The sequence below is a fragment of the Trichomonascus vanleenenianus genome, assembly GCF_965637985.1.
Source record: "Trichomonascus vanleenenianus strain CLIB 3782 genome assembly, contig: TRVA0_007S, whole genome shotgun sequence".
In the NCBI taxonomy this organism is placed as follows: domain Eukaryota; kingdom Fungi; phylum Ascomycota; class Dipodascomycetes; order Dipodascales; family Trichomonascaceae; genus Blastobotrys; species Blastobotrys vanleenenianus.
This window is the reverse complement of record NW_027481880.1, coordinates 380284-406059: the sequence shown is the minus strand read 5'-3', so window position 1 is coordinate 406059 and position 25776 is coordinate 380284. Positions and strand designations below refer to the sequence as shown.

The window sequence follows — 25776 nt, the reverse complement described above, 5'->3', positions numbered from 1 at the left end:
GAAGTAGTAGCAGTTACTCTAGCAGTATTGAAGAGTGTAGCAATATTAAAGAGTCTAGCAGTATTGAAAAGTTTAGCAGTATTGAAGAGCTTGGCAGTATTGAGCCTGTATCAGTCGCAGTCAGCTAGCATTCACGCAATTGAAAGATACCGCTACTCAAGTCAGCGATTCCTCCGCGCAGCGGAGCCACGGGGGGTCTGGGGGGCTGGCCCCCCAGGAGTATGGAGGAGTCTAGCAGTATTGAAAAGTTAGTAGTATTGAGGAGTTTAGCAATATTGAAAAGGATCAGTAGCATCCAGCTAGCGTCCGCGCAATTTAGACTCATATCAGCGATTCCTCCGCGCAGCGGAGCCACGGGGGGTCTGGGGGGCCGGCCCCCCAGGAGTATGGGTGAGTCTAGCAGTACCAGTGTACTCAAGTAGGGGGGGGGGGATTGAGGGTGGATAGTGTTCATTAGCTATCTAATAGTGTATAAAACTGTCTGTTGAATGACAATAAATAAATAAGTTGAATCGTTAGTAGAACAAGTTAGTAGGGTTAGTTTGGGGAAAAGATGTTTCTAAGGCGCTGCCAGTCCTGGGCACAGGCACGGGCGAATTCCTCGTCGGTATCGGGCTTGTCAAAGACGCGCGAGTGGCCAAAGTCAATAAACGTGACCGTGTCGCCGGTGAGCATCATGTTTTGGATGCGAATGTCGCCATGGACGACGCCGCACGCGTGGATATGTTCAAGTGCGCACGCCGCCAGGTCGTAGTGCGCCTGGCTGCTAGTGTTGGGACGCACGCTGCCGACGTTGCTCATCAGGATGTACGGCCCCTCGATGGCCGCCACGACTTCCCCGTTGTAATAACACCCGTAGTCCAGCAGCCGGGGCACCACGGTTCCCTGGAGGTGGTGAAGCGCACTGAACGCGTACACCTCGTTGGCGTAGAGCACGTCACTGATGTGCGCTCCTTCGACCACGTACTGCGGCATTTTGGAGCTGTAGAAATGGCCGTCGTACACCTTCAATATGCTCGTTTCGTTGACCCGGTACACCTGCGAAAGGTACCCGAAGCCAATCTGCAGTGGCTCAATACGCTGCTTCTTAGCAGCTGCTTGCCCTCCGCACCGTGCCGGGCCCGTGCCAACAGGCAGCTGTACCAACGGCGACAACGTAGCAGACATATCTATAAGTTCTAGTTTTCGTCTAGGACACACTCTGGTGACGATATATGTGTCCTGCTAAGTCCGGTATATATATATATATATGTCTGCGTGCTGCGGCCCGGCGCCCCTCGGCTCACATAGTACCGCCAATATGAGTAATCTCCCACGCCCGGAAAATTTTTACATGTTGAAACATTTTCGAACTTCAACATATATACATGTGTTCCAGGGGGAGACACGTTCTATGACGTGACCTGATACTTTTTCAACAATACGTCTTGTACGCAAATAGCATGCGATAGGTGCAGAAAAGAATAAGGGGTGGTGTGCCTGTGTGCGTGGCACAGCCGCATGCGGCGTAACTATCGCCGAGCCGCATGAGCCGCGTTATACGCGGCTCGTGGGGCTCAAGTGAAGAAGTGCGGACTGGAGGCTTCTTGGGGGGCTCAGTCCCCCAAACCCCCCGTGGCGACGCTTCGCGTCGGAATTATGGAGTAGAATTAGACTCGTCCGTTTTATGACGGTCATCGTGGTCGGGGAGCGCAATGCGGCTCGTGAGGCTCAGGTGAAAAAGTGCGGACGGTCTGGAGGCTTCTTGGGGGGCTCAGCCCCCCAAACCCCCCGTAGCGACGCTTCGCGTCGGAATTATGGAGTAGAATTATTTTCGTCTGTTTTATGACGGTCATCGTGGTCAGGGAACTCTACGCTGGCAATGGAGGCTCCAGTAGTCGGGGTTCGCACACCACGCCTCAGAGAGGACCCAGCAATCGATATGGCACTAATGCTTTTGTTACTCGGCATGGGCCCGTTGGACAGAGAGTCCCCAGACTCACGACGCGACAGAATGGACTCGGGCGCAATTGCGCGCGTAGACGCGTTGGTGTCAAAGGACCGGCGCCCGCGCTTCGACGAGGACGCGATTGTAATTACCGACGCGTTGTCGATGTTGGCCGTTGAATTAGGCACCGTCAGTGTCGTCACCTCCGACGGCGGCGGCGTGATCGTCGTGATGGACGTATGCGAAATGGAAGGAACGGTGAAGTTCGAGTTGGACCGCCGCTTCGTCGAGGACACCGAGTCCCCATCGTACCCCGTTGTCGCCGTCAGTGACGACTTGTTGTCGACAATCTGTACGCGTTGCTGCTGTTGTTGTTGCTGTTGTTGTTGTTGCTGTTGCTGCTGCTGTTGTTGTGGGGCACTGACGCTGTCTTCCTCGCGGAACGACTCTGGAGCCTCAGTTGAAGTACGTTCTGCTCCGCTACCGTCTTCATACAGGTCGCCGCTGCTTGTGCTGTGTCGCGGTGGCTCCTGAGGCTGCGCTTGCCGAGGCGGCTGTGATGCGGCCTGGTCGCTTCGCGCGGCAACGCCATGGTGTCTCCGCCCAACGAGCCGCTTCATCCAGCTGAACTTTCCGCCACTGGTCTTATCCTCCATTTTATCGATTCACTCTGCGATATTCGACTTTTTAAGTTCACTTCGACCGTCGTGTGTTATACAAAGATGGTTTTGGGGGGAAGTTTGTGTGGTGTATCGTACATAAGGGGCGTTGTCCGCCCACATTTTTGTCCCCGCCGAAAAATCGCGATCCAACCTCCTCTTATCAGCGGGTCGCCCCCTGGACATGGCCGGATAACCCGGGGCTCTCCGCAAAGTGAAGGGATGGGCAATGGAGAGCCCGACTTTTTGCTGTTGAGAGTTTATAGTGGCCACTTTGACATATCTCACTTCACGGGGGCTTCAATTGAGGGGGGAATGCCCATTGATTTCTGTCCGTAGTAGCTTATTGTTGGCTCGTTACATTAGTATGTATTTGGTATTTAAGGGGATTGGTTATTGGGGGGTATTCCTGTTTTGCAGGACTCTGGGTTGAAGTATTTAAATTTAATAATGGCATCTTTTTGGTTTGTGCATTAAAAAGATAAGATGAGATAAGCGACAGTTTATACCCCTGGCGTTTCCCTTGAATCCTAATGGCTATTACAGGAGAAGCGTTAGTTATACATATTACCAATCTTGGTTTATCTTAACTGGTTTTTTTTTGGCTGGACCATTGCCTGTTACCGGGTACTGTCTAACCATCTTTGGATACACCGTTTTTAATATCATATGGATAACATATGAATGATACTCTCAATGGATAACTTATGGATAACATAATAATACCAATGGTTAACTAAGATCATATGGATATCGTAATAATCCCAATGGTTAACTAAGATCATATGGTTAACGTAATATGGTTAACTAAGATCATATGGATAAGAGATCATGATTATATCAGTGGATAACAGATCATGATTACTGTATATCAGTGTATAACCAAGATGATATGGATAGCGGAGATTATGATCATATCATAAATCCCAGTGATAATATCATGAACAACAGAAATATGATTATGTTATTCGTATCGTATGGATGTCGACATCATGATTATATCATTGGGATCACAGAGATCATTCGGACAACAGAGCATGATCATACGGATAACCGCTCGTGATAACATAACCACTGATCGCTGGTCTTAATTATAGCACACGGATAGAGACCATGGTTGATAACCATTATATTAAGGCCAACAGGGGGTCGTTATTATATCCGATACGTAACAGATCGTGATTTATCACTAATTTCATATGGATAGCGTAGTAAATGGATAGGGGCCATGGTTATACCAGATGGATGACAGATCGTGATTGTATCGCTAATTTCATATGGACAGCGTAGCAAATGGATAGAGATTATTGATAGCATGATATGGATAGAGACTGATAATATGGTGGATAGAGACCATGATAATATCATACGATTAAAGAGAACGTGATAATATCAAGGGTAACAAATGGTTATACCATTTATACCATATGAATACATCGCTCAAACAACCAATTGATCTGCTATACATCCGAATTTCTAATGACAGACCAATTGTACTTCTGCACATGACAGACTAGAACTATTCATTCTGCTTCGATCTATTAATGCTCCCTGTCTCATTACTTGTCTATCTGGTTGATCTCCAACTGTTCCACCTTGTTATTTTCCATCTAATTAATATTCTAGCTATCTGAGTAATGTTCCACCAGACCCTTGTTAATTGTCAACTACAGTAATAACTATTTAATGTTCCACATCGCTAATCTTCCATGGTTAACGCTCCACCTCGATAATCTTAGTACTCTGGTTAATGTTCCATCTGATTAGTTCTATTTGGTTAGTCTCCAACCGTTTAATGTTTCACCTCGTTAATCTCCTATCTGGTTAGTTTTCCATCTCATTAATGTTTTATCTGGTTAATCTTCCATGGTTGATGTGGGTGACAAATCCTCTGCGAAGCAGAGCTCCGGGGGTCTGGGGGCTGGCCCCCAGTATACCAACGCTACCCCCAATGACCACCTCGTTAATCTTCATGCTCAATTGTCTGGATCATCGTTAACGGCAATCATTTCTAATACTCCATGCTTATTAATAGTTTACGTATAACGTTCCTTGGCCAATGGGTTAATGGAGGATATTGTGTATCGAATACACTCAAGAATGTCATAATCATCATGCACATCATCAACATCGTTACGCTATTTCTGCTCATCCTCGCTGAGAACACCCCTCGTACTCGGGAATTGCTACAGCAGAGTTGTTACGCTATTTCTGCTCGTCCTCGCTTAGGTCGCTGCCCGAAAGCATCCCCTCGTACATGAGACTCGGGAACTGCTGCAGCAGAGCCGTCGGGAAGACATAGTTCTGCGACGGCGGCGGCGGCGGTGGTACCGGCGGTGGCTGCTGGACCTGCGCGTTATTACTAGGCGGAGACAACATCAACGACGGTGTCGTGCCTTCGCCCGATAAATATATAGGCACACCACCGGGGGCCTGCTGCTGCCCATACGCGTCGACATATAATTGAGGCTGTTGCTCCTTTTCGCGCTTGCGCCTCTCACGCTCCTCTTCTTCTAGAAGCGGCTTTATACACAGCCGACCGGCCTCAGTGCGAAAGTGTCGTCCCAGGGCATCGGCCCGGGCAAACTTACGCCCACAGCCCCACACCGTCTTGCCGTCGGACAAAACGCCTTTGCATTCAAACTTCTTCTCGCCCGAGTGCAATGCCTCGTGGCGCTTACGATCGTGCTGTCGCGCAAACGCCTTGCCGCACACCGTACACACAAACGGCCGCTCGTCGGTATGAGTACGAAGGTGAGACCGCAAATTGTACGCGCGCGTGAACCGCTTGTCGCACAGGTGACATGCAAACGAGGACGGATGCTTCTGGACGCGCTTGGTGCTCTGTGAGGGCGTCGCCAGCTCCAAAATGTAGTCGCGGCTCGCCGACCGCGACCGCGACCGTGACGACTGTCTGCTGTTGGGCATCGACTTGGCCGACGTCGACACACTCCGCGACCGGCGCGTCTCTACGGCCGATTCGGGCGACAGAAAGTCGCCCGCCGTCGGCGAATGCGGCTGCGCCGGTGACATGGGGGGCACCGCCGTATGAGCCGCACCACTGTGCGGCGGGTAATACCCGGGAGGCGCCACGGGCCTCAGGTCCGAGTCCGACTGCGACCTCTGTCTGCCATTAATTGGTGGTGCTATGGTACCGTACGAGGCAATTTGGGGGGTGTCGAACTGGGCCTGTGGCACAAAGTCGACATTAATCTCCGGGGTCATCTGCGGCGCGTGCGGCTGTCCTTGTTGGTGTTGTTGTTCGGCCGCCGAGAGGCTGAAGTCGTCCAAATACAGCGGCGACTCGGGAGCCGCGCTACGGTCTACGATGGAAAAATCATTGGCCAGCTGGACGAGCTCAGCGGCTCCTGGCTGCTGTGGTGGCACTGTCGTCGCAGGGGCTAGGTATGGAGACGACAACGCCGAGTGGTAGGGTGAAGCAGCCGCCGATAAATGTGGTGACGGCATTATCGATGGGGCGTCTGAGTGGGCAGAGCCTGAGCGATGGTGTTGGAACGGGCTGTTGGCGTCGGGGGGCTGTATCCAAAAGCTGTCGACTCCCGGGGTCGCACCAGTGCTGAGGCTTAGGCTCGCATTGCTGTTATTACTGCTGCTTCCCACGACGTCCGCTCCAATAGATTCTGTGTTCAAAAACTCGTCAAAGACGCTGTATCCATTGTTATTGCCATTAGTGTACCGCTCGTTGGAATACGGGCCTTCGTTCGACTCCCCGAACCCGCTGTGGTCCATTTTCTCTGCTTTTATGCTGGTACGCTCTCCGTCGGTCCGCCTGGTCTCCTACGGGTGTTTTTTTTTTCTTTCCCTGGTGCGTTCGGCCAACAAGCGTCTGCCTCTCTCTCGTAATCGGATGGTGACTTTTTTGTCTTGTCGCAATTTGGGACCAATCAGTTAAGCGGGTTAAGTGAACTCGTTAAGTGAACTCGTCAAGATATGGACTCCGACTCCGCCTCCAGGCTTCGATTGGCTTTGAACTCTCTTGGACGGGGGTAATTAGAAAGAAGAACCAGTCGGATGGGCCTATAGGGACGTGCAATTGTCCGGGGGTCGTATACTATAAGTATGATCCCCCTCAGGATCCCGAGGAAAAGCAAAAACGGAGTGGGTGAGGCGCAGCGAGATCGTTTGAATCGAAGCACCCATCTTACATGGGAGGGACATTCAATGCATTGGACAAGCTTTTTTTGCCTAATTCTGGCTGAGACAGGTATACACTCATTCCTAGGCTCCCCTTCATGAAGACTCGTGTGACCTGGGGGGGTTTGGGGGCAGAGCCCCCAACTACGGGAGCTCGAGGGCTGGCCCTCGAACACAAACACACCGCCCCTAGTGTAATTGGGGGGACCAGTCCCCCCAAACCCCCCTGGGGCTCCGCTTCGCGGAGAGCCTTCAATTAGTTTTACATTATAGCTAATGGTCGTACTGGATCTTGTTATCGCCGGTAGGTGGGTTGGTGTACTGGGGAGGCGCGGATGAGGAACCTGCTGCATTGGAGGAGGAGTCCTGGTAGACACCTGCAGTCTGGCCGTCACTGCCCCCGGGGGGAGGAGTGGTCGAGCCCTCCTCTGCGTCGGGAATTATGTCGTAGCTGCCCCGGCGCGTGTCAAGGAATGGGATCCCGTCGTCGGGATACTTGAGGATGATGTACCACGCATGGGCCACGCCGGGGATGCCTCCCAGCATGGTGAGCGCAACGTTTAGCAGGGTGTCCACTGTAAACAGCCCGCGTTTAATGATAACCGGGAACGGCGGAACAAACAACGCCAACAGCGCTAGCAGCAGGTCCGTCGTGAGCAGATGCGTGTGGCGCGTCATCATTCAATTCATTCAACAGTGTCGTCTAAATTCGTTCCACTGATATTGTCGTCAATGGGACTTAAATGCTCACAAGGCCCACCCAGGAAAGGCGGCTGAGTAACGCCGTGCGTCAGCCCTGACTCACTCCACACGCAAAACCCACGCACTGCGACGCAACCAAGCCTCTAATCGCATTCTCGACCCTCAAAATCCGTCCGGTATGCCCTTTCGCCTCTTCGATACACTGTATTTCGTTAGTTAATTAGTCAGATGCACCACTAGTAAGGGTAGCTACCCATGTAAACTTTAGATGTTACCGGGTAGTTGTAGTGAATGCCGAAATACAACTGTAGTAGGCTACAGTAATTGTGGAACGATTAAGTGACGCGTCACATTGCATATGCGTCGAAAAAGTCGGTACAGCCCGCAGAAGAAGAACGCGTTTGACATTCGTGATTGAAAAGCATGATGCGCATTGATACGGACTCTGTGCCATAAATCGTGCTTTCTTGGGGGACCAGTCCCCCAAACCCCCTGTGGCTCCGCTTCGCGGAGGACTCGGGCCATCAACGGTCCGTCGTGACAATTCATGGCTATGCAAACCCGACTTGGCTATAGGTGATATGATACCTGAGGCTACATCTTATCGGGCTGATATGCACATGGCGTAACCCATCTACCCTTGATTGAAACCCTCAAATACCTGATTTTAGTCCCTCTTAGGTCTAGAAAATAGAATTTAATCAAAATTAACACCCTGTATCTGGTGGAATCTTGTACTATTCAATTGGCTAGTGCCAGTACATCTCGGGGTATACTAGATCTGTCGTATGACGGGGGTTTGGGGGCAGGGCCCCCAACTACGGGAGCTCGAGGGCTGGCCCTCGAATGCACACTGCTTGAAAAAATGAAGTATTTCAAAGATGTGTTTACAATTTTCATATTACAGGTCAATTAATGAAATATTATATCAAAAATGCGTTCCAATTTTCATACATTTAAAGAAAGAAACGTCCGATTTTTCGCATTACAGGTAATGAAAGACCCCAAAATGTGCACTTTTCGTACCGAATAATAAAGCTGAGTTCGTATTACAGGTCAGTAAATTACAAGAGTCAATTAGTACTCGGCATCCTGGCCAGGGTTAGCAGTCTCGTAATGAAGCGCTCTGAGCAAATAGTGCAGCCCAGAAGCCAGCAACGAACCCATAAATGGACCGACCCAGTAGATCCAGTGATAGTTTGGGAAAGAGGCCATGGCAATGTTTGGACCAAACGACCGAGCCGGGTTGAGGCCCGCACTAGTCAGTGGGACGCAGAACAAGTGCCCAATAAACAGAGCAATGCCAATGACCAACGGCGCAATGTAGGTGGCCCGATGCTTCTCTACTGCCATCATAACCACGGCCATTGACAAAATGGCGGTACCAAACATCTCCAAAAACAGACCTCGCGATCGAGAAACGCCCGGGGTCAAGGCATTGTTGAACTTGATTGGTCCTGGAGTCAGGGCCGACGCAGCACCCGCAGCAGCCATACCGGCAACCATCTGGGTGAACATGAGTAGTGCGGCTCGCACAGGAGTAATGGCCCGCACTAGACACAGCGTCAGCGTAACAGTCGGATTGAGCTGGCCTCCAGACACTCGGAAGAAGCAAAAGACGCACACCATGACACTGAACCCAAAGCCGCACGCGATAACAAGTGTCTGTGAAGCGGTGGGGCCCACGGTGGGCTTGAGCGAGTTGTCATTGTTGGCGGAATTGGCAATGACATATGCAAACAGCAAAAACATAAAGGTGCCGACAAACTCGCCAACCACGGCCGTCGCGTGGTTTCGCACCTCATCGGGCAGACCCAAGTACCGTGAAGCGGCTCTATTCTGGCCCTCAACGTCAGCTCGACCATTATACCCCTCTGGACCGTTGTATGCTGGCTGCATTTCGTCGCTCTTCGCGTCGACCTCAGGGTTAGCCCCTAAGTTGTTCTGGGGGTTCGAAGCCGTAGCGTCCATTTTCGTTATGCACTATGCCACTATTTGCCAAAAAAAAAGTTCACGAATTCAACTATTCGACCAGGGGTAGTTTTTGCAAGAAGGAGGACTCAATTGAAGCCTATTTATACATCGACATTGGTGCTACTGCACGGAAAATGCCGCTTTGCTTCTTCTTCTTCAATGACAGGTTCCAAACAAAGAGTGTGAAACCGCTACCAAGCTGTCTACTTGCCGCCGCAGTCCGTCTCTCAAAAGCAATGCAATGCTCGATCGTGAACCCACCAGTGGATTGACTGTTTCAATGGCGGCAGACGACAGGCACGCCTATTTCTGCTGCACGGAAACCCAAATTAGGGTTGAACTGTCCCCGTCCATTTCATATTTTTAACCTCCACTCACATGGGCATCACATTAATCGACCGCCTGAGTTCACGAAACCCGCAAACACGGACTATCAATCCATGGGGTCATTCGGTATATGGATCACTTTTTGGCAGGGATACTACCTACAGTACCACCAAAAGACAATCACGCTTGGCGCTCGGCTTCTTAGTACTCACAATGGCAATCTCCCCACCCTTGTCTGGTGCTTACCAGGGTACAACAAGTGTGTGAAAAGCTGAGATCTGACACCTTCCCGGAGTGCCCATATTTAGCCAGTCTGTCGCGCCGTGCTGTATAGACCATGGGAATTGAACCCAGTCCCGCCCTTTGTTTCTTGTCTCTCTCTCTCATGGAAAGCCCGTATGGACGTATCTGGGCTGCGTCGAACAATATGCATATGCAATGCCAATCTACCGATGGATCATGGAAAAAAAAAACCGTATACGTCTTCTATTTGGGTTCTCTGCTGCTGTTTTGATGCGTATTGATCCTATTGTTGGAGCTTGGTACCTGCCGCCCTATTGGCACGAAAAAGGTTTGTGAATCTCACCGAAACATGCCCGACCGAACCCTGTCTTTGAAATATCACAGCCAGTAGGGTCTCCCAGCAACCAGACCCTCTTCCCCCCCTCCTCCCAGCCCTACACTACCAGTTGTGTCCCAAGTTCTTCTATCTTTGCTATCTGGGTTTTGGACTGGACCAAAGACAAACCCGCCCCCCCTCCCAGAAACACAAGAATGCCGTCTACACGGTGGTCTTGGCCGGAACTGTCGACATTCCAGGGCCCTGGGTCACGGTGCCAAAAGAGGACACAACACGGCTACAGCAAGCTTCCATGCATGAAATCTCGGTTCTGCTGGTCATGAAACAGATGAGAGAGCTCCGGGTAAAAATAGTGAAAAGCCTTGCCGCCTCGAACTGTGTTCGTAAAGTATCATATACGAGCTCAGCCTTGCATCTAGAGGGTCTACGGACCTTTACGCCGATCCTGCATGTACCATGCAGACGTAATGCAAGATCCAGTCCCGCCTTCCGATCCTTGGCATGAACAGCCACGGCTCAATTTTTTTTACATTTAGAATTAAATCATTTACAAATTAATTCATTGATTGTTCAGAAAACTTCCTGTAGTAGTATATGGGGGGACCAGTCCCCCCAAACCCCCCCTGGGGCTCCGCTTCGCGGAGAAACTCTGGTACGACGGGAGTTTGGGGGCAGAGCCCCCAACTACGGGAGCTCGAGGGCTGGCCCTCGAATACATCAATCCTCAAGGGGGTATTAGAATAAATTAAGTGGATATGTACAGAGAAGAGTTTTTTAGAACTGCGGAAAGTCGTAGCCAGCAGAGAACTTGTTAATGTCGTAGAACAACTCCTGGACCATGGATTCAATCTGATCCGCCGTCGGCGAGGTGTGTGCAAAGGCGACGGTGTTATTGCTGTCAAAGTACTGCTGTGGCGCCTCCTGCGTCAGCGCTGAGGCGTCGTCCAACGCTGTTCGAAGCAGCGCCAGCCCTTCGACCTCGTTACTGGCGTCGCTTTGCCGTGAGTCAACCGAGAGGTACGACTGCAGCGTGACAGGCGGCGACTCGTAGGAGGACGCCGACAGTGAGTCCGAGGTCGGAGGGTTATGCAGGAGCCCTCGCGTCACGTCAAACGTATGCGGCGGTGTATTATCGTCTCTCTTCCACGTGTCAGGTACATTGCCAGAGCTTGGCGGCTTGGGCGTCCTCGAACAGTCCTCGGGGAAGCATGTGAAGCCGTACTGTCGTGCCCCGCGGCGCTGGCCCGGGCAGGAGAGCATATCCTTGAGGAGAGTCGCCGCGGATTGGGCGTAGTCAATGGCGCGCGTACCATCCTTGGTCTTGAGGTTGATCCACTTCTCGAGCCGCAAAAGGTTCGTGTAGAGCTGGGCGGCAACCAGAGACTTGTTTCGCGCCGCTTCCCAGCGCGCCTTGACCTTGGCGAACGGCTCGTCAATGTCGACTACCAGCGTCGTGATGCCTTTGCTCAGCATGACGAGCCGCAGCCGGATGAGGCACCCAAGGATCTGGAGCACGCGGTAGAACAGCACCTGCGGCATGGGCATGTTGAATGTGCCCAGGGCGTAATCAAAAGCATCAATGACGGTGTAACAGGACTTAGAGATGTCGTAGCCCAGCGATACAAGCAGCTTGCTATCTTCCTCGCCGCGGTAGGTACCTAGCAAAGCATTGAGAGCTTCTTCGTTGAGCGAAAGGGCGATCTTGTGGAACCCTGCCGTCTTGAACATGGTTGCATTGTCGTCAATGGTTTTGACCTGCTTCATGATTAGTTGGAGGCTCGCCACTGTGTCCTCGACGCGCCGCAGATAAAGATCGAGCTTGTGCCGCACGACAGCAAACGGATGCGAGCTGTGTCGTTTAATATCTTCAATGCCTTCAATGCCGGTCATCATCATGCGCACCATGAGCCCCAGCATGCGGTCTTCCGGGGTCCCATGGGCAAGCATCATGTCAATAGCGAAGCTGCACGACGGAAGCATGCGCATGAACTGCGTACGGCCGGTACTCACCGTCATGGAGGAGAATGCCGCGTAAAGTTCGAGGAAGCACCGGACCCGGTCGATTGCCGCGTCGCGCTCTGCTTTGTCGGCTGTCTCGTCAGCTATGAGCGCAGCGTCCTCGCGCGATCCGAGATTGAGCACAGTACTAATTGCGTGGGTCGTCATGAGCACAAAGCTGCGATTGAGGTCGGATCCGACGCGGAAGTAGACGACCATAAGCAGCATGGATCGCACGATCTCCGTCGAGAGTCGCGCCTCGATGAAGGTCCACTCCAGGAGCACGCGTTGCATGAACCGGTTGAGCTCAAGCGCACGCCCAATATCGGTGGACTGAGTCGTCAAGTCACTGACAATCATAGCCATCGTCATGACCGGTGCCACAACGCGCATCTCGTCAAATTCGTGCTCGCCAACGAGAAAAATCAGGAAAAACCGCAGCAGGTGTTTGCGAAAGTGGTCGTAATGTAGCCTGGCCTCCTCTAAAGTAATGAGGCCAAACTCAATGGCCGTCTGTACCACGTCGATGCGCCGCAGGTCGCGCGGCTTCCACTGGTCGGATCGGTTGTACGCCGCCGCGTGCGGCTCATCCACAAAACTGGGCATCGAGTCGGTGTACGCCGCATCCCCTGCGGCTTGCTGAGTGAGCCGCTCGAGGGTGCGGCTCGCCCGCGCCACGATGCCCTCGAGCGTTTGCACGCGCTTGAGGCGGTCTATTCGGGAGTTGCACGGCTCGCGTGCCAGCGCCTCGAGCCGTTCGAGAATGACCTCGTCGTGCGACTTGTCGCTTTCGCTGCGCGGCACAATGGCCAGCCTCGTTCTCTTCGCCCGACTGCGCTTCTCGGGCTCGTTATCATGCTCGTGCTGCACCGGTTCCATGTGGCATTCCACTTGGGCCTTGGTGCACCGCACGCACTTCTCATCTGTCTTCTCGGCGAAGTAGCACTTGACCTTGATGCGACGGCATCGCGCACACGCCTGGCCCTTACGCCACCCGTTGCGAGTCTCATCATCCGCCGCCATTCTTTAGTCAGCCACACACACACACACAGATATATTATATTATTTCTTCCACACAAAACACACACACAACAAAATAAGTACAGCTCCTCAGCTCATTAAATCTCTGTTCACAATATTGGCCATGGTCTAATGGTTTAACCTCAGCCTTTCTATACCTAGGGCGTCTCCCCCTCCCTCCCGCGGCGCGTACGGCTCTTTTATTGTTTTGTAATTTTTTTTTCTGTGTGCGCGCAGGTTTTCCTCCCAACCGTGCCTGCACGATGGCATGACTCAGCCGTGCGTTTCTTGACTCATGGGGCATTCACTCGGTCGAATGAGGAAGGTTCCTCCGACGGTGGGTCGGGGTGATCGGTGTTTAACCGAGCAGAAGGTGGCAGCTCGGCCCGATGATCGGATCGTCCGTTCACAATTTAGATTGATAAGGCTCTAAATGGTACACTTCATGCGAAGAGTTTTGGAAAAGAGCGAGATTAAAGCAGCTGAGGGACACGAATATTTCAAACCAGATGACCAGGGGGACCAGTCCCCCTGGACCCCCTTGGGCTCCGCTTCGCGGAGATCCCTCTACGAACTGAGGCTACGGGGATCGATCAACTCCCTTGTCGACAGTTACGGAAGGCTGTAGTAAGTTAGCTTTGATTGCCTTTAGGATAGAGGGGACCAATCGACTAGCTACGTTGTGCTGTGTGATCGCGTTTCATAATTAAAAACATCAATTACAGTAAAACTAGCTACACTACACATATAACTGGTTAGTGGATTGATTAATATCCTAGAAAAGTTGTATTACATGTACTGTACTACATGTTAACGTAGAATGGTATAATGGTGTAATTAATTCAAATCTCGTGGTGAGAACCGGTCATGACGGTGGCAGATGTGATGGTACAGCCATTAAAATTGAAACATGACGCAGGCTTCGTGTCGGATATCCCTGGAACTCAACTTGGTTTCCTATCTGTAGTATGAAGCGGCCAACCTATGGAAATATGGCTGTAATCTATTGTTATGTTGTACTACCATGGAACGGAATATGCAATCGTACTGTGGAAGGGAAATGGTAGATCCAATCCAGTTACACCCCCTAGCTGAAAGGTCTGGCATACATATTTTGGCTCGTTCCGTACCCAATGGATCTTCAACATGCCGTTAGTCTATACGCCAATTTACCAGGATACACAACAACTACATTACCCTATGTATTGTCCGTGTCAAATATATACAATATTTCCGTAGTAATAAAATAATACCAATATGTACCTAAAATTTCGGCATTTTGATAGTTTTCCCCCTGGCCCCTAGACGCCTTCTGCCCATTTGAGCACTTCCGACATAAGACAGGGCTGAGTCTCGCGTGGGTTTAGCCACTTGACCTGGATGATTCAACAAATACGTACAGAAGGTGTAGTCATATATGAGCGCGTGGATCTACGAAGAGATACGTGAATATGGCAAAAATCATCCGTCTGTTGAAACAACTCCATTGCGTGGCTTCCACGGCGCGATGCGACTCAGAAACTGAGCCAAAGAATTTTATGTTGCTACCTCGATCATGACTATCGATCAATAGATACAGTAGTACAGTCAAAATACAGCCAATTCGATGGGTACAGCTTATAATAGTTAATTCTATAGTCAATAAAACGTAACAATAGCTGGAGTAGTATGTACAAATAAATAAACGTCAATCTAAAAAGCCAGGCACTTCATTGAACAACCCCTTTAGCAGCGCTTCAATGTCATCCGACTGGTTGAAAGATAGCATGCCCATGGCATCCTGTGGCTGTGAATTAGTAGTTGATACCGCCGGAATGTAGTCCGGTTGCTGTACAATGGGCAACGGCAACCGAGAAGGAGGAGAAGCCGCGCTGGCCGTAGTAGCAGTAGAAGGCGTAGTTGCAGCAACAGAGGAAGACGCTGGAGTTGCTGACGCGTCGTGGTTACTGCTACTACCTGGATACACCATACGCTGGATAATGGCATGAAGCATGTCAATGTTAGTCATATAGCAGCCGTTGATCATTCGCAGCTCCAAAGTCGACTCTTCCGGGCCTCGACCAAGCTTGAGCTTGACAAATGACTCGAGCTCATCGAGCATATCCTGCATCTGTGTCGCAACATAGTACCGCTTCCTCATATGCGCCCAGGCCGCCTTGACTCGCTCAAACTCGCGTTCAATGTCGACCCCGAGCTCAATGCTTTCGCGCTGGGTCCACAGGACGAGCCGCAATCGCAGCAAGCACGCCAGACCGTGCAGCGGAGAGAAAAATATATACTTTAGATAAGACGCGGTCGAATGGCTAGCGTCAACGAAGTTGTCTATGAGCCGGCGCGACCCAGTGGCCATGTCATACGAGAGGTGGAGCAGCTCATCACGCTTGGCCTTTGCATCGCCAAACACGTAGTAATTGATAATGTGCTCATCAATCATACTTAGCATGGAATAGTAGCACATACACGGGATCACAAGATGCGAAGTATACGCCGGGTTCAGCTCGACAAACAGCTTGAGAGAGTGATAAATCTCGGAAATGCGGCCCCGGTACTCTTCGCGCATCGTGTTTATGGAATGCGACGTCTGGGGTACGGTAAGATGGGTACGTAGCAAATCGCTACACTCCTTGCCGACAAGGAGAATGCGTGTTGTATACACAATTATACGGTCAAGGTGCGTACCGGAAGAAAACAGCACGTCCATGGTCGCGGCCCCATCGGGAATTACGTGTCGCAGATAAGAGTACGGCCTATTACTGACAAAGATGGTCGCGGCAATGATGGACAGATAGACAGAAGAAAACAACTGGGCCCGCTCCAAAGCTGCTGGGCCGTCGTCAGATACTTCCGGCTCCTCAGAAGCCTTGGTCGACTGTAATGGCCGCCGCGAAATGAATGGCAAAGTCGACTGAAGTGGCGGTAGCCTCGGGTGCGAGGAGGACGAATTAGCATTAGCAGCGATAATACACCGCACGTCCGCCAAACTCCCGAGACCCAGCTCCGTCGCCATTGCCGCCCATCCCATGAAGTATAGCTTCTCACGCAGATATGGCCGGGGATGGAGGAACATGCATAACATGAACAGACACTTCACAAGTTCCAGCGAGAACTCCGAGCGCATAACGGTCCGCTCAGCGAGAGCTCGCTCAAAAAACTCAACCAGGCGGTCCATGTGGAGCGCTCCTGCCGGTAGTTGTGTGGCACCGCACACGACTATCGCGAGCGATAGCATTGGCTGGTTCGTGTCATCATACTCTGTAGGGACGCGAAACGAGATCCAGACTCTCATGGCGCCGGCAATGTGTGCATAGGCCGCCTGGGCCTGATCGAGCGTGATAAGTCCCGCATCTATAACTGCCTGGACGAGGCTTCTTTTGTAGAATACCCCGACGTCCCACAGGCCACATTTGGGCGTCGTCGGCACCCCCACCACCCCGGGCACCGCATCATGTGCGGCGGCGCTAGTAGCGGCGCCGCTGCCGCCGCTTTCTATGCGGCTTGCATCGTGGTGCGGCTGCAGCTCGCGGAGTTCCGCTGTTGCCGCGGCAACCGTCGCCTGGAGCTGCGCAATGCGCTGGGCCCTTGTCGCCTCAGCGCCTGCGGCGACTGCGGCGGTCGGGCTGCCGCCACTCTCGCCCTCACGGGCAAGCCGCGCTCTGCGGCGGCTCTCGACGAGGGCCCGGCGAGTGCGCTGGTTGTTTGGCTCGTTGGACACGAGGCAGTCAATGCTCGACTTTGAGCACCGCAGGCACGCGGGTGACTCGGGGGACTCGTACACGCACTTGACCTTCAGTCGCGAGCACCGCTGGCACGCCCTCGTACGTCTCCAAACGTTGGTGAAATCTTTTCCCTCCATTAGTTCTTCATGAGAATCGAATCGGCGTTGACGCTAACGGCAGATCAAGCCTCTTTGATGCCAATGCGAGAAAGTTAAACGTTTGAATTTAATTTTCCGGCATGTCGGCATCCCGACATTTGTCTCCGTTAAGCGGCTCATCCTACCATTAATTATAACAGTAATTATTAATTAATTAGTTCCTCGGTTGATCTGTTAAGGGTTGGCCTACCAGTATATTCGTGATTACATTAGTCCAATTACTACAATAATGGGTTTACTTAATTGATAAGTTAATAGAATAAATATACCAAGACAAAAGAAGTATACGGAGATTGTCTTCTTCAATTGTCTTCTTCAGAGATTATCTTCATCAAAGATTATCTTCATCAAAGATTATCTTCATCAAAGATTATCTTCATCAAAGATTATCTTCATCAAAGATTGTCTTCTCCAAAGATCGTCTTCTCCAAAGATTGTCTTCTCCAAAGATTGTCTTCTCCAAAGATTGTCTTCTCCAAAGATTGTCTTCGTCAAAGATTGTCTTCACCAAAGACTGTCTTTAACAGTATCTTTATGACCTCTTCAGACACTGCTTTTTTCTTCAGATAACGAAGCTCTAAAGCTATCTCATCTCCGAGAACAAATCCCGTAAAACAGCCTCAATATCAACCGCCGAGGTCAATCCAATGCCCTCAGGCCCTGGCGCTTCCAGCACATCCTTGTAGTCCAAAAGTGTCACGTCCGCCATTGCAAAACCTTCCATACCGTTGGAGGAGCTACCGCTGCCAAAGCTACCCTCCTCCTCGGATAAAGGCGAAATCTCCTCAATCGCCCTCTCGTCAAAGCCAGCAGGAAGAACGCGGGCCATCAACGATTGGAGCAACTTTGGCGTTAAAAGAGTCTCTCCCATTTCGTTTTGGCGGAACCCGATCTTGACATACTGGCACACTTTGCCCAGTAGCGGCTTCATCCCGGCAGCCGTGATACTCTGCTCGGCAAGCTTAGACCATACACTCTCGACTCGGTCGTAGAGCGCTTCAACATCCACAGAAAAAGGGATCTGTAGCGACCACGCAATAAATCTCACTCGTAACAATGCTGAGAGCGCATAGAGCGGCCGGAAGTAGTAGTACTTTGTAATATATGGCCCAACCTGGTCGGCAAGCGACAAAAAGGTGTCAATAAGCTGCTGCGCCGTCTCTTCAATCTCCGCAAAGAGCGGGATGGCGTCCTTTTTTTTAAAATCACAGCTTTTGAACACAATCATGTTGAGCGCATTCTCAAGCAGGTTAATCTTGAGCATCCAGTATGTAGTGCGCATCGACAAGTTACCAATCCATATGAGGTCCTGTGGGACGCCCTCGATGGCAGAATTGCAGGACATGAGCACTGCGTCGATCTTGGACACCCACCGATTGGAAGTGGTTTTAACGACGTCGCTGGTGCATCCCTTGCCCAGGTAGTTTTCGGTAAGTTGGTCGAGCCCCAGCCGCGACACACGCAAAATACGCACCATCGATACAATGAGCGTGTCTATTACATGCGAAATGGGGCTCGCCAGCAGTGCGTCCGCATTGGTATCAAACTCGACAAACAGTGACGCTACCTGAATCCTCGACGTTTGTGTAAACGCCGTAGCATTCAAGGCAATGCACATGTACATTCTCATACGGTTCAGCGCCTCCTGGGTCTCCTTCTCTGAGTAATGCTCAGAATCTCTGAGAACAGCCCGGTCCTGTTCACGACCTAGATCGAGACTGTTTGCCAGAGCAATGTTGAGCAGCATAAATATGGAGAATCGAGGCTCGAATCCCGGGTATATCGCCATGATGTGAATTGTCAGAGCCTGGATGAGGTCCAGGTCAAACTTGTTGCGCATAGCCACCCTCTCCAGAATCACTCTGTCCATGAAGCTCGTATACATCTCCGCCCGGTCCTTGGTAGTGTTGACCCGGGCCGTTACGACACCGGCCATGGCCAGGCACGGCCGTGACACACACAGCTCGCGGAACGGAATATCGCTCGTAGTAAACGGCAGAGCCAGAGCCATCCGCGACTTGAAGATATGGTAATACTGCTCGCACTCCTCAAAGGTCAGCAGGCCCGACCGCACCAACGCTCCCACGGGGTTGGCGTCCCGCACAGACACGAGGTCCCACTCAACATCCGCAGCCTGCAGCTGGAATTGCTCGATTTCGGGGAACTGCTGGATGTAGAACTTGCCTTCCTTTCGGACGGCCCGCTGAGGCGGGGGTTTGACCGTCCCCTGCGACATCATCTTAATCTCCAGGAGCTCGTCTTCGGACTCTCGAATAATCTGATCGTAGAGCGCATTGCGCGCATGCACCCCCTGTACGCTTATAGTAGCCTTGAGCTGCTGCCACAATTGCATCGGCTGAGAGTCGTGATGGATGCCCTTGGCAAGCATCTTGGCCTGCCGTATGTTCACCGCCGGTAGGCAGGGGACTTCGGCTTTCGAGCATCGCAGGCACTTGCCCTCTCCGGCCCAATTACATCGCACTTTCAATCGCTTGCACCTCTGGCAGGCGCTTCTGTACTTATCCATCGCGGGCTTGTCTCTGACTAAGGTCCCGAGAGCCTCACAAAGTGATTTAGCCAATTCATGCGGCTAACGGACCCCCGACCCCAACATATGCCGTATATAAGCCATCGCAGATCGCGATTCGACAAGTGGACTACGTCAAATAGCTTTCAGTATATATCCCTGTGGAGTGTTTTCGAGGGCCAGCCCTCGAGCTCCCGTAGCTGGGGGCCAGCCCCCAGACCCCCGCTTTCCGCGTAGGACCATTCAGTCAAGCGATACAGCATCTCGATGAAATGGAAGCTCAGGGGGGCACGTCTTATCTGATATAACCCATCTACCTTTAATGAATGAATTTCATATTAATGATTAGGCCTACTAGACAACGTGCTTTAATCAAGACTATCATTTTGCATTTTTTAATGTGCTCAATGCCCGGAATTTGATATAAAGCTACAGCATTACACCTGTACCGATACTCGTACCTGTAGCATATCTCATCTTTTTCCTCCTCATCAGGATATGTAATCACAAGTTGATATAGTTACAAGCGTGAATATGTCCAGAGGGTGCGGCGGTCATATCAATTGATCTTTGAATGGTGCGTTATGCTTGGGATCTAGCGTCGGCCCTCGAATGCGCTTCGTTAGTAACTCATGGGGGATCAGTTCTCCTAAACACCCCCCTACGCAGAGTTTAAGGCTGATCCAAACTACGGGGGTTTGGGGGCAGAGCCCCCAGCTACGGGAGCTCGAGGGCTGGCCCTCGAAGGCACTTTGCTGCTAGTATACTGTCTGATAATAAAATACAGCAATTAGTATATTACCGGTAATGTTAGTCAATAAATAAACATATGTCTAGGCTTGCAGGAACAGCCAGCGAAGGGACCGCGTCGTTTGCCGAGTGTCATCGTCCTGCTCGTTTTTGATCGCCGGATCAACCGTCGTCGAATCATCGAGAATCAACGTCTTGGGGATATCGGCACTGTCTAGCTCGGGGCGATTCGTTATGGCGCCAAACAGAATTAACTGGCTCAGCACGCTGATGCGAGACTCACTAAGCAGCGAAGCAACAGAGCGCATCATCTTTGCATCGCCGTCACTGACCTTGCGTAGTAGCAGAATACGCTCTAACTGAAGCAGGCTCTCGTCCATAGCCTGGCCGAAGTAGGTCTTGCAAACTGTAGTGTCCCAGATCGACTTGACTTGCTTGGCCATGTCTTCGAGGTCAAAGTCAACCGTAACGCCACACAGCCAGTACAATAGCCGCAGCCGGGCCAGGGCAACTAGCGCCTGCACAGGTCTCATGGCCAGCTCTCTGCACATTACGCCCGTCGAATTGTCCCTAAATGATGCTATCAGTTGCTCCGCCTGCGAAACGATTTCACGGCCGAGAGGCTCAATTTCTCCGATACTAGGCGGTGACGCCTTACGCTCAAACAGCCGGCACAGAGCAATCTCAGCTATCGTCATAAGCGCCAGGGTGTGGCTTTGGCGGATCATCTGCTTGTGTCCCTTTTTCGTCTTGTTTGATTCCGTCGTAAGCTCCATCGCCGCTCGCACGTCGCACAGCTTGACCTTCCACTTTGTCAGCTCCTCTTCGAGCTGGACCGTCGCAATATCTACTGCCAGCAGCTGCGATATCGACTCATAGGCAAGCTGAAGCAGGCTAACGCCGTTGGTAGTAATTTCATTCGACTCGGTCGGGTTCATGCGCAACGAGGACTCAATCTGTTTAGCCGCCGGTACTGAGAGCGCCGTCTGGTGACGGTATATGCCCAGCCCGTTCGCCAGCGTCGCTTCGTATACGGCCGCATACAGCTCAAGGTTGTCAAACAGGTTCGGTGAGAGCACCACGGTGTCATTGGCTATGCTCACTGCCGTGAAAAGGTAGAATGACGGCGACTTAGGTGGCACGGGGTACCCAAACGTATGCAGCACAATGAGAGACTTGACGAGTTCGCCATTGCACGGTGTCGAGTCAAACATTCTTCGGGCGATGAGTTGTTCAGCAAACCCGAGCAAACCTGCGGACGAGTCGCGATTAAAGTACATTCGCGCCGCGGTAATCATGCAGAGTGCGAGAACCGGCTCCGACACTGATATGCTGTCCAGAGAAGCCTTGAGGTCGACCTCGAACGGAACAAAGCTCGCCATTGACTCCAGGAACTGCGAGTAAAAATACTGAGCCTCATTGGCCGTCATTAATTGCTGCTCAATCGCAGTTATGACACAGTTATGGCGCGTCAACTGCCCTTCTGAATGAACAATCGCCCCTCCATTGGGCCTGCCGGTCAGTTTCTCGAGCCTTTTCGCTGTATCCTGGAGGGTTTTCTGCAACTGCGAGATCTTGGTGAGCTTTTTAGCGTCCGAGTCGAGCTGGCCCGTGTTGTATATCCAATCCAGCTGCTCGGGAGGCAATTGAGAAACACCAAACTCTCCCGACAGCTGCTGAGGCTGTCCCGACTTATCGTACCCAAAAGTAGCAGCCAGATCTTCAGAAGATCTCTTGCGTCGGTTCTGGTTCGGTTTCCGGCCGCCTCCTCCCCTCGGATACGGCGTCACAATGACACACTCTGGCTGTTTAGCCCTCTCGCACCGAATGCACTTTGAGCTCTGGGGACTGGCATAGTCACACCGAACTTTCAGCTTCCGGCATCGCATGCAGCTTCTCTTCGTCCTGAATCGATCCTGGAACGCAGAGGCGGCGGAGGTCTCGAGCGGGGGTCCTCCCGGACCACTCCCGCCAGTCGCTGGTCCGCCCAACGCCGACATCTCGGGGCCAATGGCGTCCTCTGAGGTAATTGGACCGCTCTGACCAATGGCGAGCGGTACCGGTACGTTTAGGTCAGGATGGACCCCATATTGGTGACTCGCGTCGTTAACTTGTAGGCTGCCGTCCATATTTTTCTAAATTTTTTTTTCTCGTGGATTTACTCCGGCCCCCACAATATTCGGAACCAAAACAAGTCCTGGATCAAAAGGGCTTTTTCCAAAGAATAGATGTTTGTCGTCTCTTAACGTTCAACGCGCGTCTCTTCTCACGTGTGTACCGTGCCGACACGAAGCCCTGCGATTATCTCGAGATGGTCGGTTATCCGACGACCAAATGAAGGAGGTTGGGTTTTTTCACGTTGTCCATTGCGCGTGCGCGCGCAAGGTGTGACAAAGGGATCACCTGCGCCACTTCAGGTGAGGCTCGCGCCGCAAAAGCCGCACATTATACTTGCGCCACTTTAATTATGGTAGGAAAACGCATTACAGTTTTCTATTTTTTGGATCGAATAGGTCAGGCGTTCTAATGTGGCGTGTTACGATTAGTCCTTCTTCTTCCTAAGGCAAGACTTTAATCAAAGATTATTATGTATTATGGGTCTAGGATCAACTAAACATTGGTGTTCGATATTATTATTAGTAGTACTCTATATACAATGATTTGAATAATTCTGTAGTAAAAGGAGAGAAAGAAAATAAATAAATAGCCCGCACATAACCGCGGGAAAAGGGTCCCGAAGAAGAGGAAGTTAGCGCACGATCTCAGAGAAGAGCTCCTTGATAAGTAACTCAACATCGCCCTCAGAAGACGGACTGCTGTCACTGGGCACGTCGAGGTCTCTGACCGGCAGAGGGTAATAAAAACCAGCATCAACGTTACCCAAAGGGATGCCCGGATTGCCAAGGTCGTCTCCAGCAGTATCCGGTAGTCCCATATCCTCTAGCTTTGGGGGTACTGTTTCAGACCGTGGAGACTCGACATTGAGAAGGACGTCCTTAAGGATTCGCGTGATAAGTGCAGTGGTAGGAGGTTGTCCCTGCTGTCGGTCTTGCTGCTGCTGACCATAGGTGTCGCACAGCCCATTGTTGAGCCTAGACTTGAGGTTCAGCCATTTTTCAACCTGCACGTACATGGGATAGGCGAGCTCAGCTGAATAGCTATGCTGGCGCACTTTCTGCCACGCACGCTTGATCTGCTCAAACGCTGCCGAGGCATTGGTTTCGACTCGCTCACCAGCGGCCATAACCACCATATTCACTCGTATGAGGCCGCAGACTGCCTGAATGGGCCGGAAGAACATATACTTCGGGAACCTCCACCCCCGGTTGCACATATCGAGGAATATGTCCACGAGATTCCACGCCGACTGGATGATGTTCTGCGCGCACGACATGAGGATATCGCGGGCCTCGCTGTCCTTGTCCAGCCCGTACAGCATGATCTGATTCATGGCGTGCTCGTTCATGAACATCCACAGCTGCTGCATGGTGGTGTCTATCGGCTTCAACCCATTGCCTTCCTTTAGCTCAAATGGAGCAAATTGTTTTGTCTTGGTGAGCTCGTCCTCGAGCCGCGCCTTGGTATCCACCAGGGTCCTTCGTATTTCCTCGGGCGGCAGGATCTTCCCCGTTGTATAGGACTGGAGCTTGCTCATGACCTCTCGCGTGATAAGGGAAAGGCGGATCTGGCACACGGCAATCTTGTCGAGGTCATCTCCACACTCCGTCATCGTGTCAATGATAGGCACGATGCCGGGGACCAGCCCCATGAGGTCGAAGTGGCTGACATTCAGCGTCAGCGCACACAGGCACGCGTAGTAGTGCATGATAATGCGCAGGTGCCAGTGCGACGACTCGAACTCGGGATCCTGGCGGTTCTGTTTCCGCATCACTTTAATATGCTGGTCCGCGGTCTTTTGGAGCGCCAGGCACAAGCATGCCGCGTTGAGTGCGTAGAGCATGATCTTTTTGGGCGGAACGAACTGCACAAACACAAACTGCACAAAAAAAGCCTTGAGCACGTCGTATGTCATGTTCCCTTCGATATAAAGCTTTTCGAGACACGTTCTTTCGAGCAGCTGGGAAAGCCTGAACACATTGGCGTGTTTGGAGACAGTAGCCGCCGCCACGACTGTCGACAGAGCATAGAGCGGCTCGTCTATCATCCACGAGTCGCCCGTGTAGTTCCGATTCACCGGGAAGGTCATGAATATGGACAGGTGGTTAATGAAGTCACAGTGAAACGTGTCAGCCTCTTCTTTCGTCAGCAGCCCCAGATCGATTGCCGCCTGGACATTGTTATCGGACTTCAACGCCTCCATAGGGAACCCACCCCGGCTCTGGACGTCCAGCCAGGGCATGACCCCCGTCCGCCAGTTAGCGCTTTCCGTTGAGTTGGTGCTGTTGGTCTCGGGGAAAGCGCTACTCGGTCCGGCGCTATTAGTGGGGACGCTTTGAACGCTGTCCGGAGATAGATAAGGTGAGCTCATGTGACGCGTGCCTGGAGCAACTCTCGCAGCCACCTGGTAAGCTTCTCCTTTCAGGAAACTGTATTCCATGTGGGCGCTTTCAATGATTGACGCCAGCTCTTTGAGCCGCTTCTGCTTGTCGAACTTTGGAGACGATAGCGCCGTAATTTCTCCGAAGCTCCCGCCGGCGGCATTGGCAGTATCTGTTCCATGCGCACTCCACACAGGACTGTCTTTCTTGTTCGAGAACATTCCCTTGACGACGTCTCGGCAGTCGACTTTGGCTTTCTGGCACCGCAGGCACGGCGCATCTGGAGATTCAAACACACATTTGACTTTGATCCGTCGACATCTTTGGCAGCTCTTACGCTTGCCGGTCCCCAAGTCCAGCTTTAGTGTCGCCATCAGGGGAAATAACGGACATTCACAGCCGCAGCTTGATTAATCGTTGGTATATTGCTTATGTGATCGACCTTTGAGTTGTGCGGCTTTACGCCACTTATAATATTGATCGATGTGACCGGGAGACCGTTGGGATGACGTGGGCGATGACAGGTGAACTCCAACTTATTCCATCCAACGAAGCTACCGTATTAAATGAAGCTAAATGAAGCTAACGGATTGGATTTAATTGAGCTAGTGAAGCTTTTACCGACCCCTGCTGCTTCACAATATGTTGGCTCGGTCCCCCGAGTTACACTAAGTACTGTAGTAATGGAGTTTATTCGAGGCCAGCCCCTCGAGCTTCCTGTACCTTGTAGTTGGGAGTTGTGAGTCGGGAGAATTATTGTGTCCACGTAACAAATTCCCCTTGC

The 25776-nt window shown here is 51.6% G+C and overlaps 10 protein-coding genes across 10 annotated transcripts; all 10 read right to left on the bottom strand.

The window, feature by feature from the left end:
- Nucleotides 1-537: 537 nt before the first annotated feature.
- TRVA0_007S04082 (uncharacterized protein) lies at nucleotides 538-1167 on the bottom strand (the record flags this gene model as incomplete). Its single annotated transcript, XM_076683348.1, has 1 exon — nucleotides 538-1167. The coding sequence occupies one exon, from the start codon at nucleotides 1165-1167 to the stop codon at nucleotides 538-540; it is 630 nt and encodes a 209-aa protein (XP_076542592.1).
- Nucleotides 1168-1794: 627 nt separating this feature from the next.
- On the bottom strand, nucleotides 1795-2583 carry TRVA0_007S04060 (uncharacterized protein; the record flags this gene model as incomplete). The annotated part of the gene is made up of 1 exon (XM_076683347.1): nucleotides 1795-2583. The coding sequence occupies one exon, from the start codon at nucleotides 2581-2583 to the stop codon at nucleotides 1795-1797; it is 789 nt and encodes a 262-aa protein (XP_076542591.1).
- A 2208-nt stretch (nucleotides 2584-4791) lies between these two features.
- Nucleotides 4792-6336, bottom strand: CRZ1 (DNA-binding transcription factor CRZ1; the record flags this gene model as incomplete). The annotated part of the gene is made up of 1 exon (XM_076683346.1): nucleotides 4792-6336. The coding sequence occupies one exon, from the start codon at nucleotides 6334-6336 to the stop codon at nucleotides 4792-4794; it is 1545 nt and encodes a 514-aa protein (XP_076542590.1).
- Nucleotides 6337-7014: 678 nt separating this feature from the next.
- Nucleotides 7015-7422, bottom strand: TRVA0_007S04016 (YqaE/Pmp3 family membrane protein; the record flags this gene model as incomplete). The annotated part of the gene is made up of 1 exon (XM_076683345.1): nucleotides 7015-7422. The coding sequence occupies one exon, from the start codon at nucleotides 7420-7422 to the stop codon at nucleotides 7015-7017; it is 408 nt and encodes a 135-aa protein (XP_076542589.1).
- Nucleotides 7423-8520: 1098 nt separating this feature from the next.
- AQY2 (aquaporin-2) lies at nucleotides 8521-9414 on the bottom strand (the record flags this gene model as incomplete). The annotated part of the gene is made up of 1 exon (XM_076683344.1): nucleotides 8521-9414. One exon carries the CDS (start codon nucleotides 9412-9414, stop codon nucleotides 8521-8523), a length of 894 nt encoding a protein of 297 aa, XP_076542588.1.
- A 1684-nt stretch (nucleotides 9415-11098) lies between these two features.
- TRVA0_007S03972 (Zn(II)2Cys6 transcription factor domain-containing protein) lies at nucleotides 11099-13345 on the bottom strand (the record flags this gene model as incomplete). The annotated part of the gene is made up of 1 exon (XM_076683343.1): nucleotides 11099-13345. One exon carries the CDS (start codon nucleotides 13343-13345, stop codon nucleotides 11099-11101), a length of 2247 nt encoding a protein of 748 aa, XP_076542587.1.
- Nucleotides 13346-15029: 1684 nt separating this feature from the next.
- Nucleotides 15030-17195, bottom strand: TRVA0_007S03950 (Zn(II)2Cys6 transcription factor domain-containing protein; the record flags this gene model as incomplete). Its single annotated transcript, XM_076683342.1, has 1 exon — nucleotides 15030-17195. One exon carries the CDS (start codon nucleotides 17193-17195, stop codon nucleotides 15030-15032), a length of 2166 nt encoding a protein of 721 aa, XP_076542586.1.
- Nucleotides 17196-17799: 604 nt separating this feature from the next.
- On the bottom strand, nucleotides 17800-19569 carry TRVA0_007S03928 (uncharacterized protein; the record flags this gene model as incomplete). The annotated part of the gene is made up of 1 exon (XM_076683341.1): nucleotides 17800-19569. The coding sequence occupies one exon, from the start codon at nucleotides 19567-19569 to the stop codon at nucleotides 17800-17802; it is 1770 nt and encodes a 589-aa protein (XP_076542585.1).
- Nucleotides 19570-20576: 1007 nt separating this feature from the next.
- On the bottom strand, nucleotides 20577-22622 carry TRVA0_007S03906 (Zn(II)2Cys6 transcription factor domain-containing protein; the record flags this gene model as incomplete). The annotated part of the gene is made up of 1 exon (XM_076683340.1): nucleotides 20577-22622. The coding sequence occupies one exon, from the start codon at nucleotides 22620-22622 to the stop codon at nucleotides 20577-20579; it is 2046 nt and encodes a 681-aa protein (XP_076542584.1).
- Nucleotides 22623-23242: 620 nt separating this feature from the next.
- Nucleotides 23243-25366, bottom strand: TRVA0_007S03884 (Zn(II)2Cys6 transcription factor domain-containing protein; the record flags this gene model as incomplete). The annotated part of the gene is made up of 1 exon (XM_076683339.1): nucleotides 23243-25366. One exon carries the CDS (start codon nucleotides 25364-25366, stop codon nucleotides 23243-23245), a length of 2124 nt encoding a protein of 707 aa, XP_076542583.1.
- Between the last annotated feature and the right edge of the window lie 410 nt (nucleotides 25367-25776).